This window comes from Mirounga angustirostris, unplaced genomic scaffold (assembly GCF_029215605.1).
Source record: "Mirounga angustirostris isolate CCGP_5_RB_7025 unplaced genomic scaffold, mMirAng1.0.hap1 SCAF_3, whole genome shotgun sequence".
In the NCBI taxonomy this organism is placed as follows: domain Eukaryota; kingdom Metazoa; phylum Chordata; class Mammalia; order Carnivora; family Phocidae; genus Mirounga; species Mirounga angustirostris.
Genome location: NW_026991711.1, coordinates 138,573,882 through 138,591,482, shown reverse-complemented (window position 1 = coordinate 138,591,482; position 17,601 = coordinate 138,573,882). Strand labels below are relative to the sequence as shown.

General features: G+C 42.3%; 1 protein-coding gene across 16 annotated transcripts in view; it reads left to right on the top strand.

Moving 5' to 3' along the window:
- The window catches only part of CHN1 (chimerin 1), a 225,779-nt gene that overhangs the window by 9,360 nt on the left and 198,818 nt on the right, over positions 1-17,601 (top strand). For 6 of the 16 annotated variants that reach the window (XR_010410189.1, XR_010410190.1, XM_064586700.1 and 3 more), the window contains exons 2-5: positions 213-393; positions 903-1,211; positions 5,706-5,847; positions 11,008-11,140. Coding sequence is in view for 10 of the 16 variants with exons in the window: in XM_064586700.1 (XP_064442770.1) it covers positions 5,761-5,847; positions 11,008-11,140 (220 nt within the window). In the remaining 6 variants the exon portion in view is untranslated. Of the gene's footprint in view, positions 1-212; positions 394-902; positions 1,212-4,010; positions 4,100-4,134; positions 5,848-10,955; positions 11,141-17,601 lie in introns of those variants that run through there. The other 10 variants (XM_064586703.1, XM_064586701.1, XM_064586702.1 and 7 more) reach the window with 10 other exon arrangements.

Here is a 17,601-nt window from a genome sequence, read left to right as displayed (position 1 = left end):
AAAGCAGCATAGAAAGGTTAGAGCAGTGTTTGGAAAGGAAGGATGCGAAGGAAGATATTTTTTTAAAGAAAAAGTAAACCACTTTCACTGTGGAGTAAACGAATTAATTCTGGTCCCCTTGATTTATTTTAATTCCTTTGTGTTTACTTAGCGTGGGCTCCACTAGCCAGTGGTTATTCTGTGAGCAAACATTCTGGAAACTCTTTCCGCAGGAAGCAATGTACTTGCAGACAAGATTTGAACATCAACCCTGTCTTCTGTGCCTCCAGGGCTGAGAGGGAAGTGACCAAAATGAAAAACTACAATCAGATGGATTCACAAGGCTTCATCTTAACTTCATACCAAGACAGAACCAGTGCTTGACTCTGTGTTCTTCGGAGGCTGTGGCCACAGGTAAAAGCAATAGTGAAAGTAGACTCAACTCTAACCACTTGGGTACAGTCCTGAAGATGGGACCGGCTGGGGGCAATCTGCCCTGGGGGGCAGCCATGGCTCTTCCACGCCCATGGGGCCTTTCGGGCAAAGGGCAACCAACATATTGTGGCTGCTGCTACTTTTCAAAAGTTGCAGTTCACTGAGCAAGTAATTGGTTAACCCCCTTTGAATCTAAAATTTATTTGCTTGAGAGAGAGCCAGAGCACAAGCAGGGGGAGTGGGAGAGGGAGAAGCAGGCTTCCCGCGGAGCAGGGAGCCCGATGCGGGGCTCGATCCCAGGCCCCCGGGGTTAATGACCTGAGCTGAAGGCAGACGCTTAACGACTGAGCCACCCAGGCGTCCCAAGAATCATGTATTTTTAGAATGTGAAATGAAACCGAGCAGTCCTGGATGATTCATCCCTCCCACAATTATTCTTTGCTCATGTGTCCGTCAACTCACATTCACCCCGCTCCTCTCGGGGTCAGGGGCTTGCAGCTTTGCAGGACAGCCCTCACCATCACCAGGCCGCTCTGCTGGGCGAAGAGCACATCCTCCCGCTGAGCTGGGGTCTGCCCCCTGCAGCCTTCCACCCTGGGCTTCTGGAACAAGTCGGATGAAGTCCTCTACAGGCCGGTATCCGAAGTGTCTGAAGACTATAATGTCATCTTCTCTGAGTCTCATCATTCAGAGCAAGCCTTTGGAAGGCTCTCATCTGTTCTTCAAATCACATGTTTGCTACCTCCCTGCATTTCCTCTCCCTCTCCACGAGGCTCTCCAGCCTGTCCAAGCGCTAAGTACGTATTCTCTATGGGATGAGCACTGAGCAGAGGACCCGAGGGTTATAATTTTCTTTAACACCACTGTTCGCAGCTCAGCCTAATCTTTGGAAGTTTTACGGTAGCCTTTGCCTTTCTACTCGCTCCAAATGAACCTGCAGCGAGCTAAGTGCCACCCCCTAAACTCAGGTTCCTTATCACGTGAACTTCTGTTAAACAACCTTATGTTCAATTATTTGAGCCAGAGCATGGGTCTTTATATGTGCCTGGCTAAAGAGTAAAAAACCGATTCTCAGGGCAAGTCGGCATTTCATCTAAGATCCCATGACTAGTAACTGAGATCTTAGCATGTCATTCCTCGAGAGCACACTCAACGTCTTTTCCAACCCTGACTCTTTGATCCAAAAACCTATCCACATCACAAAACAAAATTAAAATTAAAAAAAAAATCTTGCACATATCAGGCAAGTGCTTTTTTGGTAAATTAACTCATTTAATCTTCATCGCTTTAGGAGGCAGGTCCTATTATCATCCACATTTTAGGGTTTCAGAAGCTGAGACACAGAGAAATTAATAAACTGTCCAAGGTCACAGAGCTGATGAATGGCAGAGCTGGGATCCACACCTCGCAGTCTAGCTGCGGTCTGCTTACCCATGATGCCTCTCAAAGCAACCTTTCCGGTTTCTTGATATTTACAGATTTATAACAATGTGTCTGATTTTAAAACTGTGGTCGTTTATTTACTCAGTACTTGCTGATTTCCAGGCCTCATGCTTGGCTCTGAGAACCCATGCACAGGACAGACAGGGGACGGTGGGGCACAGGGTGATTTTTGTCAGTTCTAAGTGACGGAAACCTGACTCCAAACTAGATTAAGCTAAAAAAGGGAGTTTATTGGCTCATGTATCCAAAGTCTAAGAGGACTAGATCTTGGCTTAGAGGCAATAGGGTCTAGAGACAAAGATGCTGTAGTTAGGGCATGGGTGGGGTTTGTTGCCAGAAGATGGTGAGGGAAGGCCTGCCAGGCAGAGGTAAACAGAGTGACCTGTAGGAAAGGGAGGGCTTTGGCTACAAGCGATGAGGCCTATTCTGGTACCTTGAAGATAAAAGAAATGTATTAGAAGGCATAGGGTGGTATTTAGAATCGTAAAATCAGCTGAAGAACCCGACTCACCAGGATCAATAACTAAGGCAGCTTGAGGGAACCCAAGTAGCATGAGATGAACTGACAGGCATCTTTCCTGAAATGAATCCGCACCAGTCTTTCCACCCTCCCTCCTCATGTCTCTTCACTCAAAATTAGTAAACTACCTCTGCACCCCTATTAGAATGGCTGAAATGAAAAAGACTGATCACACCAAGTGTTGACGAGCATGTGGAGAAATAGGAGCTCTCCTACGTTGTTGGCGGGAATGTAGAATTGCACAAACTCTTTCCAAAACAGTTTTAGTTATTTCTCAAAGAGCTAAACATGCATTTATCATCCGACCCAAGCATTCTCCTTGTAGGTCTTCACCTAAGAGAAATGGACGCCTGTGTGCATTCTAAGACCCGTACACAAATGTCCTTAGCACTTTGTTCATTATAGCCCCCCAAGGGGAAACAACCCAAATGCCCATCAGGAGGGGAACGGATAGACAAACTGCTATATCCATACCTTGCAAGACTACTCAGCAATAAAAAAGAATGAGCTACTGATGCATACAATGACATGGATGAATCTAAAATAATTATGCGGAATGAAAGAAGCCAGTCAAAACCGGTTACACCAGGGGCGCCTGGGTGGCTCAGTTGGTTAAGCGACTGCCTTCGGCTCAGGTCATGATCCTGGAGTCCCGGGATCGAGTCCCGCATTGGGCTCCCTGCTCAGCTGGGAGTCTGCTTCTCCCTCTGACCCTCCTCCCTCTCATGCTCTCTGTCTCTCATTCTCTCTGTCTCAAATAAATAAAAATAAAAATCTTTAAAAAAAAAAACAGGTTACACGGTATCTGATTCAATTGAAATAAAATCCTAAAAAAGGCAAACTAATCTATAGTGACAGAAAGGAGACCAGTGGTTGTCTGTGGAGAGCAGCTAGAAGAAGAAATTAGAAAGGAGAACAAGAAAACTTTTTGAGGTGATGGATGTGTTCACTATCTTGACTGTGATTATGGTTTCATGGGTATATGTCTCATCGTATTTGAGCATATAAATACATACAGTTTGTCATATGTCAGTTATACCTCAAAAAAGCTATTAAAAATGTTCTCTACAAAGTCTACACTAAAGATTTAAAGAAAGAGATGATAATTTTCCTCTCCCAATCACCACTGTTGGAGAAATTATTAAATGTATGCTAATTTCTTAACGTGTCATTAGTAGGTTAGTCTTTGGAGTGTTGGCTTCACTGAGTGTGTAATGCCTTGGGTGAAGATAGCATTTAGCTAACGGTTTCATACAGCCCCACACACTTCTACACAGAAAACTAGTAAATTAGTAAATCAGGATTTTTGTGTTTGTAGAAACATTAGAAATCATCTAGTTCAATGGTGACATTTAATAAGTGAAAAAATTGAGAATCAAAGAAGTAATTTGCTGACACTTATTTAGCCAGTAAAAAAAAAATCATGGTATAATTAATTAAAAAATGATCTTACTGGGCAAATGACAAAATAATTACTAACAACAATCTTGACAGATTTTTGTTTGTTTGGTCAGTTTCTGCCTCTTCAATAATCTCTGTGACTTATCTAGTCTGGAGATGCTCCTTCCCCATGGGGAAAAGGGCTGGAAAAGATGTGGAAGTCACTTGACTGATAATGCCTTTCTGAATTCAGCTGTTTCTCCACCAAGGTCTGGACAAAGTTTCCTCAAACATGGTGGCCTGATGGTGGCTCCCATCTTCCTTGTGTCAATGAATCATAAGGTAGAGTAATCATGTTTGCTGATTCTATTGTTTAAAAAAAAATGTTTCTTTATCTGAGTATAGTGGACACACATTGTTACATTAGTTTCAGGTGTACAACATAGTGATTCAACTTCTCTATACGTTATGCTATGCTCACCACAGGTGTAGCTACCATCTATCACCATACGACACGAGCACAATGTCATCGACTATAATCCCCGGGCTGTACCTTTTATTCCCCTGACTTACCTATTCCGTTCCTGGAAGCCTGTATCTCCCACTGGCCTTTACTCATTATGCCCACCCCCCACCCCGACTCCCTTCCCTCTGGCAACAATGAATTCGTCCTCTGTATTTATAGGTCTGAATCTGCTTTTTGTTTGTTTGTTTGTTTTTTTAGATTCCACATTTAAGTGGAATCATATGGTATTTGTCTTTCTCAGTCTGGCTTACTTCGCTTAGCATAATACCCATTAGGTCCATCCATGTTGACACAAATGGTAAGATCTCATCCTTTCTTATGGCTAATATTCTATTGTGTGTATAAATATATATATATATATATCTCACACCTTCTTTATCCATTCATCCATTCATGGACACTAGTTTGCTTCCTATATCTTGGTCTTTGTAAATAATGGGCTGCAGTAAACACAGGGATGCATATATCTTCCCAAAATAGTGTTTTCATTTTCTTTGGGTAAATTTCTAGTAGTAGAATCACTGGATCATAGGGTAACTCTATTTTTAATGTTTTCAGGAACCTCCATACTGTTTTCCGCAGTAGCTGCACCAGCTTGCATTCCCACCAACAGTGCACGAGGATTCCTTTTTCTCCACATCCTCACCAACACTTATTTCTTGTCTTTTTTATTTTAGCCATTCTGACAGGTGTAAGGTGATATCTCGTTATTTTGAATTGTATTTCCCTGATGATCAGTGATATTGAACATCTTTTCATGTGTCTGTTTGCCATCTGTATGTCTTCTTTAGAAAATGTCTATTCAGGTCCTCTGCCCATTTTTAAATCAGATTGCTTTGTGTGTGTGTGTGTGTGTGTGTGTTCCTTTGGCATGTTTTCTAACTAGTAAAGAACAACAATAATGACAAAACATATAACCAAGAGGAGTTTCCAACAGTTAGATCAACATTATTTAAATAGTGGTACTCATCAAATACTTTAAACAATCTGAGCTATAAGACATCTGGTTCATTTCAATAGCAATTTTGGCACAAGTTCAACTTTTTTTCTGCCATATTTTGGGGACAAGTGGCTAACCTTTTGCAATATAAAATAAGACAAAATGATACTTCTACAGCATACCTTACACAAAAATTGCTTTCAGAAGTATGGAAAATTTAAAGCCATAGAAGTATTAGAATAAAATGTTGATGAATGTGGATTGTACTTCTTTTATGGTATATGCTCAATGCATGTTCCCTATTCCCAATGAGAACTGCCCTTTCTCCACATGCCCCTCTCAAGATGAGCCCCTTAGAGTCTGTGACTCCAACACTCCCTGGACGCAGCTTATGTTTTTGGAATGGAGGGAGGTCGCAGAATAGGCCAATCTACTGGGTGGACTGTGTAATTAGTTTCTCTTTCCCATGTGTTAAAATTGAGGTGAAGAGATGCTTAGTCTGCTCATCAGTCATGCCAGAATGGAGGTGGCCACAATATGGATGAACAGAGTATCACAGAAGAAGAGGGAAGAGTGACATGGATGCTCAGAGAGAAGCAGAGAGAAGTGAAGAGAGTGAAGCAGGTAAACTCAGAGAAATGGGAAAGATGCTTTGGTTCCAGGTAAGGTTTTTAGTTCCGAGTTCCAGAATCTTATGTGGCCTGGTCGAATCTCTTATCTCCAGGTTCCAGTTTAGATCCCAAGTATTAAGATGTATTTCCCTTGTTAAGCCAGCTTCTATGGCTTGCAAATAAAAAAGCCTAAACTGAAGCAATAGTCTTGGCAAGATTCTAAGTATGCTATCACAAGCAGAATCTGTACCAGAAAATTTCTTTGAAAAAATCTGTCCTCATAAAAATTAAAAATCTCTACCTAAAAAAATCACGCACAGGATTAAATTAGAAGAGCAGTTGGGAACAGAGAACTACATATATGACTAAAAGCGACATTCTTACTATCACTGAAAATCCACAGCGAAAGGTAAATATGCTAATGGCAACATCAACAAAGATCTCAAAATAGGCCATTTCCAATAGGAGAAATACAAACAATTTATATATAAGAAATTCAAGTGCAACAAACAAACAAACAATGATGAAATACTATTTTTGGTGTATCGGGGTAGGTAGGCAGTCTCCTGACGGGCCTCCCACTTCCCATTTTGCCTTCACTGTGGTTTTTTAAAACACAGCAGCCCGAGGGTGCCTCTTGAATCATAAGCGAGAACAAGTCCTTTATTCCAATCCCGCATCTGGTTCCCGTCTTGTCTAGAGAAATCCATCACCCCAGGACCACATAGCAGCCCCCATTACCCCACTAACCACATCTCCCATTCTCGCCCTCGCCCCCTCCACTCCAACTTCCTGCCAGGTCGTTGCTGTTTGAACACATGAGGTGTGATTCAGCCTCTAGAACGTGCTGTTCCCTCTGACCAAAATGCTCTTCCCCCGGATATCCTCACGCCCCGTTCCTTTCTCGCTCTCAAGTCTTCGCTGAAAAGTCACCATCTCAGTGAGGGGTTCCCTGTCCCCTGTACTTACAATGGACACCCCTCTCCCCGTGCACTCCCGCCTCCCTCCCCAGTTTAATATGTCTCTGTAGCACTTACCACCTTCTGGTACACCACATAACTTACCTATTTCACTAATTGCCTATCTCTTCATACCTAGAATGCAAGCTCCACGAGGGCAGGGATTTACCCCTAGCCCTTAGCACACAGCCAAGCACATAGCAGGCACTCAAAAAACATTTGCAGAATGAACGAATGAATTTTAAAAGCATAATATCAGTGTTCTGCCAAGTCTGGGAAGTGGTTACTTTCACATGCTGTGGATAAGAATGTGAATTGGTGGGATGTGTGGCAAGAGGGATCAAAGTCTTAAAGATGTGTATCTCTTGTAGAACATTAATTTTACTTCTAGAAATTTATCAGAAGGAAATAATGTATTAGAACCTCTTTGGGGGGCGCCTGGGTGACTCAGTCATTAAGCGTCTGCCTTCAGCTCAGGTCATGATCCAGGAGTCCTGGGATCAAGCCCCACATCGGGCTCTCTGCTCAGCTGGGAGTCTGCTTCTCCGTCTGCCCTCACCCCACTCGTGCTCTCTCTCTCTCTCTCTTTCTCAGATGATTTATTTATTTATAAATAAATAAAATCTTTAAAAAAAAAACTTTTTTGGTTACAAAAAGCAAGAAGCCGCTTAGGCTAGTTTAAGTAATAATTGTGAAGTGATTTATTACAAAGGATTTATTACATTATAAGCCATATTACAAAGAAAGAAAGGGAGAATGCAAAATGTGGAACTTTAGACATCTCTGCCACACCCACAGGCTTAGGTGAGGCTCCCCAGGAAACATTCAGAGATGGAGATTCGCATGCAGAAACTTTAGTGGGCAGTGTTCTTTGAATCAATACTTGTGAGTGAGGAAAGGAGGACTGGGCAGAGGGCAAAGCCCAACTGTGATTCCGTCATGATCAATGCCACAGTCAATGGCACGGGGAGCTCTGGAGTTGTCCCATATTAAGGCAAGGAGCCAGGCTTTTATACCCACATATCAAACAATCTTTGGATGTAGGTTGCCCCTACAGAGGATGTGTGACCTTGGTCCAAGCAACACTTTCAGCCCAAGGGCAAGTCCTGGGAAGTGACTCAGCTGTGAGCCATCAGCAATGGACATTCCTGGCATCTGGGAGAACGGATACCTCCATCCTGGTGGGAGGATCTGGACAGGACACCACAGCACGCACTCTACCTACAGAACTTATAGAAAGTTTACATTCTTCCAAGCCTTAGAATAATTGGAACCAGACACTTGGATGCCAACAGGGCTCTCTCTCATCTTTATTGTTTTTGATGTATCTCCTTCACTCTGGACTGTTTTCTCTTTCTTATTGCACATAGTCAAAGATTGCTTCCAGCAGCCCCCAATTTCAACATTACAGCTTCATCCTCAGAGAGCGGGTACCCAGAATGGGCCAGCTTGGGTCGGTGTCCATTCACTGACCTACCAATGACTACAGTAGAGGGGAGAGGCACACAGTACAAACATGTTGTAACCATTTGGACTCGAGGAGGCAGAAAAATGGACAAATCCATGCCTACATGTGCCATATTAATAGAGTCAGAAAAAAAATCTCAAAGGATATAAACTAAAATATAAACAGTGGTTATTTTTTAACTGTGGTAGTGGAATTAACAATGGTTTCTCTTTCCGCTTTTTCTTTCTGCGTGGAGATCTTTGTAACTGTTATATGTAGAGAAATAATATTTTTGTAATTGAAAATAGTTTTGGGGGGTTCCTGGGTGCATTCAGTCAGTTAAGTGTCTGACTCCTGATTTTGGCTCAGGTCATGATCTCAGGGTCCTGGGATGGAGCCCCACAACAAGCTCCACACTCAGTGTAGAGTCTGCTTGTCCCTCTCCCTCTGCTCCTCCCTGCAGGGTTCTCTCTTTCAAATAAACAAATAAAAAAAAATATTTTAAAAAAAGAAAGTAGGGGCGCCTGGGTGGCTCAGTCATTAAGTGTCTGCCTTCGGCTCAGGTCATGATCCTGGGGTCCTGGGATCGAGCCCCGCATTGGGCTCGCTGCTTAGCAGGAAGCCTGCTTCTCCCTCTCCCACTCCCCCTGGCTTGTGTTCCCTCTCTTGCTATGTCTCTCTGTGTCAAATAAATAAAATAAAATATCTTTAAAAAATAAAAATAAAGGGCGCCTGGGTGGCTCAGATGGTTGAGCGTATGCCTTCGGCTCGGGTCATGATCCCAGGGTCCTGGGATGGAGTCCTGCATCGGGCTCCCTGCTTGGCGGGGAGCCTGCTTCTCCCTCTGCCTCTCTCTCTCTCTGTCTCTTATGAATAAATAAATAAAATCTTTAAAAAAATAATAATAATAAATAAATAAATAAATAAATAAAATAAAAGAGAAGAGAGTAGTTTTTATTTATTTATTTATTTTTAAAGATTTTATTTATTTATTTGACAGAGAGAAACACAGCGAGAGAGGGAACACAAGCAGGGGGAGTGGGAGAGGGAGAAGCAGGCTCCCCGCCGAGCAGAGAGCCCGATGTGGGGCTCGATCCCAGGACCCTGGGATCATGACCTGAGCCGAAGGCAGACGCTTAACGACTGAGCCACCCAGGCGCCCAAGAAAGTAGTTTTTAAAAGGAAGAAGTCAGCACCTGTCTCTGGCCCTTTGCATAAAAAGGGCCACTAGTCATAAGGTATAGAAAGACTATTCATATAAAGTAAGATTTTCTGGGAACTGGTGTGAAAAAAAAATCTGGCTTGACTTTGCAAAGCTTATTCCGCTGAACTGCAAACAAACTAAACATGGAAAAGCCAAATACTTAGCAGTTATAATTAACCTTCTTACATCTCAGTACTCCTTAATCCTCTATCATGTGACCACACTGTAAGCACCAATTTTAAACAAAACCTTCCATTTGCTTTTGCCAGAATGTAAACCATTGATGAGAATGTTATCAATATCCTAGCATGCTGCCCCCTAGGAGGTCCAGCACATAGACAGCTTATTTGGAATCACTGTATTAGCTTTTGTATTTACATTAATGCTTTCAGCTGGTGTTTGCTGAGTATTACGTGCTGCAAAATATAAAGAAAAACACAGGGCGCCTGAGTGGCTCAGTTGGTTAAGCGCCTGACTCTTGGTTTCAGCTCAGGTCATGATCTTGGGGTTGTGAGATTGAGCCCTGCATTGAGCTCCGTGCTCAGTGCAGTCTGCTTGTCTCTCTCTCTCTCTCTCAAATAAATAAATAAATAAAATCTTTAAAAAAAAGAAAAACACAACAGAACCCTACTCTTAATCAGCTAAGGATCCAATAGATAGAAAGGTAGAAAGCATGTGCATGTATGTGTTATTCATAAATATATATTCACAAATATATGTTATATATGGGTGTATATACATACTCAGATAATTATAATAAAATGTAAAATGTAAAGATGTATTTAGACCCATACCTGGACTTGAAGGACAGAGTTCTCTGGGAATTAAAAGGATTGGTTACTTCCGGGTGGGTGGCTTCACGGAGAATTTCAGTTTAAATGATTGTTTGGGGATCTCAGCTGAACAGTATCATTATACATTTGTTTGTTTGGATGGCTTTGTTTGTTTTAACCAAGCATCTATATGAGCATATCCCTCTACTGCCGTGGTCTGTGCACAGGCTTGCAAACTAAAAGGAGGCCATAAAGAAGAACTGGCATTAAATATTTCCAGTTAAATGAAACTCTAACTCCAGTTTTAAGAGAGGGAAAAGAAGGGTGGCATTTTAAGGCCCCAGGTGTGTGTGTGGGGGGGGGTCTGAGAATGTGGAAAGGACCGTGAAATGTGGATGCTGTCAAGCCTGACTTTCTCCCTCTGAGAGATGCCTGGATCTGACCCTGATCACTGTAAGACAGGCAAACACCAGTTCTTCCCTGAAGGAGATTGTACTGTTATAAAAAAAAAAAAGGCTGGAGAAATGAATTAGCTGTTTTATTCCATTAAGTAATGGGATAAAAATGCATGTTGAATGATAGAAAGCCTAATGTTTCCTATCATAGTTGGGGAGGGGAAAAAAAATGCTTTCAGGATTAAAAGGAGACTTTGCTTCAATTTGCAGGGACAAACTAAATGCACTAATGCACTGGGGATGGAAGGGGTGGGGGGCAACAGGCATGGCCACGCTGAGTGAAGACCAGATAGGAGAGCTGTTTCACATTCTGGTTGTTTTCTCCTTTTTGTTAGGACTCGAGCTCTACTTCACCCCGTCTGTCTCTAGAGGTTATCTTTCTCCACTTCGCATTGTTCTTCAGAAGAAACACAGGAAACACAGGAAGACATACCCTAAGACAGCTGGTTTCCCTTCACAGCTCCAGAGGTACTAGGTGTTTACAGCATTTTTAAAGCTTGGGAATCAGACTAACCCAGAAAATAAAGAGCATTAATGAAGTCACTCATGGATACAATAAACACTGAACAGGGAGTTATTTATTCTACCTCAGATTAAAAATTTGAAATCATACTTGTCAGGAAAATAAATTTCATCCTGACACTCATCTGCTCCAGAACCTTTCCTCTTTTGACTGCTTGTAATTCCAGGGTGAGTGATGTCTAGGCTTTGTGGTGGCCCTTTTCCTTCTTCCTCTTCTTCTCTCTACTGCTTAGCCAGCTGCCTCCTACTGGTCACCATCACCCAGAGAGATTTCAGGGCAGGCTAGCCCTCTCCCTGCATTTTAAAAATTTAACTCCCCTCCAATTATATGATGTTTCTTTCATTTGGTCTGCCCAAAACATATATGAAAAATTTCTCTCAGAGCGCTTTGCAAAATACTGAGTTCATAATAGGTGTTTTGGATATACACATGTTTTGCCTTATTAATTGGACTCCGTCTCTTTGCATATCTGACCTCCTGGCACATTATCATCATCAATAAATGAAGATACGTATAATTCCTAAACTGGATTAAAATTGGAACACCAACTCTAAACTCAATTTCTTAAATAGCAGAATATTTGTTTATGGTATTAGACTTCTATAATATAGGGTCCTCAAGCAAACTATACTAAAGTAAATGAATATGTTAATGATACAAATTTATCTGTGGCTAGACCTTTTTATAGAGAATGGTGATGTGCTCTAGTTAACCAAGCATTGGAGCTCGGAAGTGGAAATCCTGGACTCTGACATCCCCTGACCCCTCAAGGTTGCTGTGAGGTTCAAATGAGAAAATGTATGCAAAGCATTTCACCACAGTTGCCCGCACTCATTTTAGGCTGGGGACAAAATTCTCTAGAGTTTTGTCTTGGCCATCTTTCTCACCATCTCACTTTCTAATGGAAAGGCCAGACTTCTCAGGGTTTTGTTTTGTTTTGTTTGGTTTGGTTTGGTTTGGTTTGGTTTGGTTCAGAATCAAGGTTAGTGGACAGAGAAAGACTAGAACCGAGAGGCAGAAGGACAGGGAGCAAGATTCTTGCTTGCTGGGCTAGTTCCTGGATCTTCCAAATAGTGAGGAATTTAGGTACCAGGTGGAGGTTAAGGAGAGTAAACAGAAACACAGAGACCAGTCTGCACAAAGGGAATAGGGAAGGGGGAGAGTGCAAGGAGGCCATAGACTGGGAGGGCTGGGAGAGAATTTCGGAGGCTCAAGAGCGCTCTGCTCCAAAGCAGTTGCAGGGTATGATGAAAAAAGAGGAAAGGGAGTTTCAAGAAGAGTTCCTGAGAGGTTTGCAGTGGATACCCTATAATCTGCTTCGTGAAATGCAAATAAAGACTACAGCTCCTTTTTAGTTACTTTTGCCATACTTTTTTCTAGTATCAAAAAGCACGACTTATTCAAGACATTGAGTATGATCTGTTGACTTTCTCTTGAAACAAATGAGCTAGCTACAACACACAAGGTGATTCTTTTTCTCAGAGAGCGTGAGGGTGAGTGGGGGTGGAGGAGAACCAAACGGGGGTCGATGTGGATGGAACAGAATCTAGAAAATGCAGACAGAGGACCACATCTGGCTGTACGTCTGACACAGACAATAAAAACTGCAGAAGCCAGAATTCAAAAACCTCAGTGAGTGGCGGAAGGAACATTTCTGCATTTGACAAGAAACACGATTAAAAAAAAAAGAAAAAGGTGGAACAGAAGGCTAAAAATAACAAAGCAGACCCTTACATTTGACAAAGTGCACTTCACTCGGCTCCGTGATCGAGGTTTAGAAAGACAAAACAAATGTCAAGTCCTAGGTTTCGTGTGGGGTCAGAGGGTGGACACCCTGTCACGGACGGCCCTCGCTCTCCCTGCCGTGGGACGGCATCCCTCTGCCAGGTGGGCATGCGGGACACGCTCTTGGTCACAGAGTCTTGCTCAGAATGCAGCTGAGGCCATTTGGGGTCCTGGAGTAGATTTATCTTATGATTCGCTCTATAGTTTTTAGCCAATTATTAACATAAATGAATACTTAGCCATCCCTAAATATTGTTTATATAAATATAAAGCCTGCTGGTTCATCACATACGACCAGACTTGGAATCCCAGTTGAGGCTCAGCTGGAAATCCTAAAACATACAGAAAATAATTTTCCCGATGTTGAACAATTGTGTATTTTGAAAGAGATCGAAATTATTTTAAAACTGGAAAATTGATGACAAAACAAGTGGCCAATTTTATGAAAAAAATATCCAACTGTTTAGTTGGCAGTACATAATAGATAAGCACATTTTGCAAAATAATCGATTACAATTTTTGTTTCCTACAGGTTGTGTTGGTGATGCCACCACGACTATAAATAGTCTGGGAAGCAAATATATACGAGGTTCAAGAATTGGGCATTGCTTTTATATGTGGGAAAAGATGGCTTAGTGAGGAGAGGACTGGTTTGCACAAGACTTGGGTGCTTACTTTCAGAGAAAATTGGGCTTTTACTAAACACTGAGGAAGATAATCCTTATAGAGAGAGGAAGAGGGGTGACTGGGTGGCTCAGTCGTTAAGTGTCTGCCTTCGGCTCAGGTCATGGTCCCAGGGTCCTGGGATGGAGCCCCACATCAGGCTCCCTGCTCCATGGGAAGCCTGCTTCTCCCTCCCCCACTCCCCCTGCTTGTGTTCCCTCTCTCGCTGTGTCTCTCTCTGTCAAATAAATAAATAAAATCTTAAAAAAAGAGAGAGAGAGGAAGAAAAACCATTTTTTTTTTTTTTAGAAATTTTATTTATTTATTTGACAGAGAGATACATAGCGAGAGAGGGAACACAAGCAGGGGGGAGCGGGAGAGGGAGAAGCAGGCTCCCTGCCAAGTAGGTAGCCCGATGCGGGGCTCGATCCCATGACCCTGGGATCATGACCTGAGCCGAAGGCAGACGAACGACTGAGCCACTCAGGCGCCCCGAAAAACCATATTTATTACATGTCCACTCTGTGCTTTATTTAATCCCCAGAATGACCCTAAAAGGCAGACATGTGTGAGTCGCCTGCCCAGCCCCTTCTCTCTCCTCCAAGCTCTGTACTAGGTTTTCTTTAAGGAATTCACCTCAGCCATGAGGTTTGGAAGGGTTAATGCACTTGGTTTGGAGTAACCTGTGATTGGCCTGCACTCACCCCTTCTCCCTGGCCACAGCAGTGACTCATGGATGGACACATATTCCAACTCAAGCCAACAAGAGTGAGATATTCCAGGACTTTCTCTTCCCTTGGATAGAGAGGTAGGACTCTGTAATGTCTAGAACCTCTGAAGCCATTTTGCTACCACAAGGGGAGATTCTGGGAGATGCCATGAGCAGGGGGGGCTCTGTGTTATATAAAGACTAGGAATAGAGAGACTAGGTCCTTGGGGATATTTTTTGCGCTATTGAATCAGCCTTCCCTGAAACTCACCCTGACTCTGGGTTTGTCCATGTCAGGGTCAGTAAATTTCCTTTGTTTGTTTAAGCCAATTTGAATTAAGTTTTCTGTCAGTTGCAATCAAAAGGTTGCAAACCAAGTGATACAGTGAGTACCTCTATTTTGCAGAGGAGGAAACTGAAGTCCTAGAAGATTTAAATCTGCCTCCAGTCACATAGTGAGAGGAGAGGCCAACATTTCAAGCCAGATCTTCCTTTTTTTTTTTTTTTAAGATTTTTAAAATTTATTTATTTGAGAGAGAGGGCACGCAAGCAGGAGGAGGGGCAGAGGGAGAGAGAGAGTAAGGATCCCAAGCAGACTCTGTGCTGAGCACAGAGCCTGATGAGGGCTTGATCTCACGACCCTGAGATCATGACCTGAGCTGAAATCAAGAGTCAGATGTTTAACCAACTGAGCCACCCAGGCGCCCAGGAAGCCAGATCTTTCTGACCAGTGTTTTTCTTTTCCTTTTTTTTTTTTTTTTAAAGATTTTTTATTTTATTTATTTGACAGAGAGAGAGAGACAACGAGAGAGGGAACACAAGCAGGGGGAGTCAGAGAGGGAGAAGCAGGCTTCCCACGGAGCAGGGAGCCCGATGCGGGGCTCGATCCCAGGACCCTGGGATCATGACCTGAGCAGAAGGCAGACGCTTAACGACTGAGCCACCCAGGAGCCCCCTGACCAGTGTTTTTCAAGATGTGCTGTGGCATTGGAGAAGTCTGGGGAGGTAGCAGATAACAACTCCCCACTCTCACCCCTAGATTCCGTCAAATCCAGTGTTTTATAAGCTATGTGTTTTATAGGCTGTTTTCACTCAGTATTAAGAAGAAACAAAATGTTCAGAAAACTTCTTTCATCATGCCTGGTTTCTGAGTTGTAGAAAGGTCCACTCTAGTGCTCAGCCTTTCTTCTCTTTATGGCTAGTATTCTTTATTCCTAACTCTCTAAAAGTTAGCCTCATTTTCCCAGGATATCAGAGGTGTTGGGTGACATTTCCTGTAACTGTTTAAAGGCTAGGCTCTCTGAAAGTTCAGACAGAATTCTTAGTACTTGGGAACAATTGTGATAATAGGTGGGTAGGGCTTGAAGTAAGAGTCACTGTTACTGTTTTTCTTCCGTTACACAGATAATCAGATTCACCTTTCAGAAGGTCAGCTCTGACCATACCGCTTTACAAATACTTGCCCTGGTTTCCTGTCCATACCAGCAACCTCCAAAGTAGAGTGTACATACCGCCAAGACTTTCATTGTCTTACGGAAAGAAAAAGTAGAACTTCTATGTATAGTTATTAGTTATTTTTATAAGTGAGGAGAAAATTAAGTTTATTAGTATTTTATGTACAGATTGACAGAGATTCGCTTCCTCACTTTGTATGTTGGAAAATCCCGCATCACATACAACGTGTGCAGGTTATCCTGGGGGAAGAAAGGGAGTTTTGCTCTGGGGTGGGGTTGACAGTACCGTTGATTCATCTTTTCCCATTTGGCTCATTGCAACTTACTGAAATTTACATGGCCAAGTTAGTTGGATTTATGGGTTATAGTATCTGCTTTTTAACTAAACTGAATCCTCCCAAACGAACAGATGACTTTAAAAGATCCTTTCAGGGCGCCTGGGTGGCTCAGTCGGTTAAGCGGCTGCTTTCGGCTCGGGTCATGGTCCTGGGGCCCTGGGATCGAGCCCCACGTCGGGCTCCCAGCTCCGCGGGAAGCCTGCTTCTCCCTCTCCCTCTCCCTCTGCCTGCTTTGTGCTCTCTCTCTCTGTGTCAAATAAATAAATAAAATCTTTAAAAATAATAATAATAAATAAATAAATAAATAAATAAATAAATAAATAAATAAATAAATAAAAGATCCTTTCAAAGACATCCTGCATTGACAATCATCCTAATAATACAAGCACAGTAACTGTAGAAGAAATGGCAGAACTGACATGACTCCTACACTTGGTGCCACAGCTTTTTGTCAGTCAGGTTGTGGAGTAAAGTGATGATATAAGATCTGACTGGAAGCTGACTAAAAATTCAGAAATTATCAGGGAGCCTTTAAAATGTGGGTTTATATCATTATATGATAAACTTCACCTTCAGGGTGTCTCGTGCCTCGAGTTATTAGCTTATAACAATACCACGTGTGTGTTTGCGTGTGTGTGTATGTATATTCATATATTTTCATATATTGGTGGGTAGTGGAAAATAGGGCTTAATAATTTTGAGACCAGATCTTTGCAAAACGAATCCAAATTCCCAGTTGCCTCAAGTACTTGTAGAAACCCTGCAGGGTTCAGATAACATAATAAATTTCAAGGCAACAGGTTGGCCTTCTGTATATGTCCTGACCTACATGTCTAGCCTCTCCTCCCATAGGTCCTTGCTACAGCCAAATTGTCCTGCCTGTGATTCTTCTGTCATGATTTCCCACCTCTTTCCCTAGGAGTTTTGTCATGCTCTTTTCTCTTACCTAAGCCCTACTTTTCCCTTTCTCTATTCTATTTGCCTAATTTCTGTCCACACCTCAAAGCCTAGCTTCATCCTTCATGAAGACTTCATCCATTTTATCAGCTGGGAATAATTTTTCTCTGCTCTGAACTTCCACAGTATTTAATCTGTATCCCTCTTATGGCCTTGTCATTGTCCCATTTGTAAGGATTATCCCCAAGGACTGCAAATTTTTAAAAGATCTGAATACATGTTTGGTTCATCTTTGACTCCTTTGCTAGATTCTAGCACAATGCCTGGTATATCATAGCTCCTTAGTAAATATTTGTTGAGTGAATGAAGGATGGATGGATGGTTTCCAATGGTGCATTGCCCTAAATGTCTGACATAAGTTCTATTTTACAACAGTATACAAAGGAGTTTTATGAAAAATCCATCACAGGAGTAGACAAGATTTGAGCCCAGATTGTGATTTTAATCATGGAAATACACTTCTCTCTTTTTTAGCTCTGTTATTTAATTAGAGATTGTGT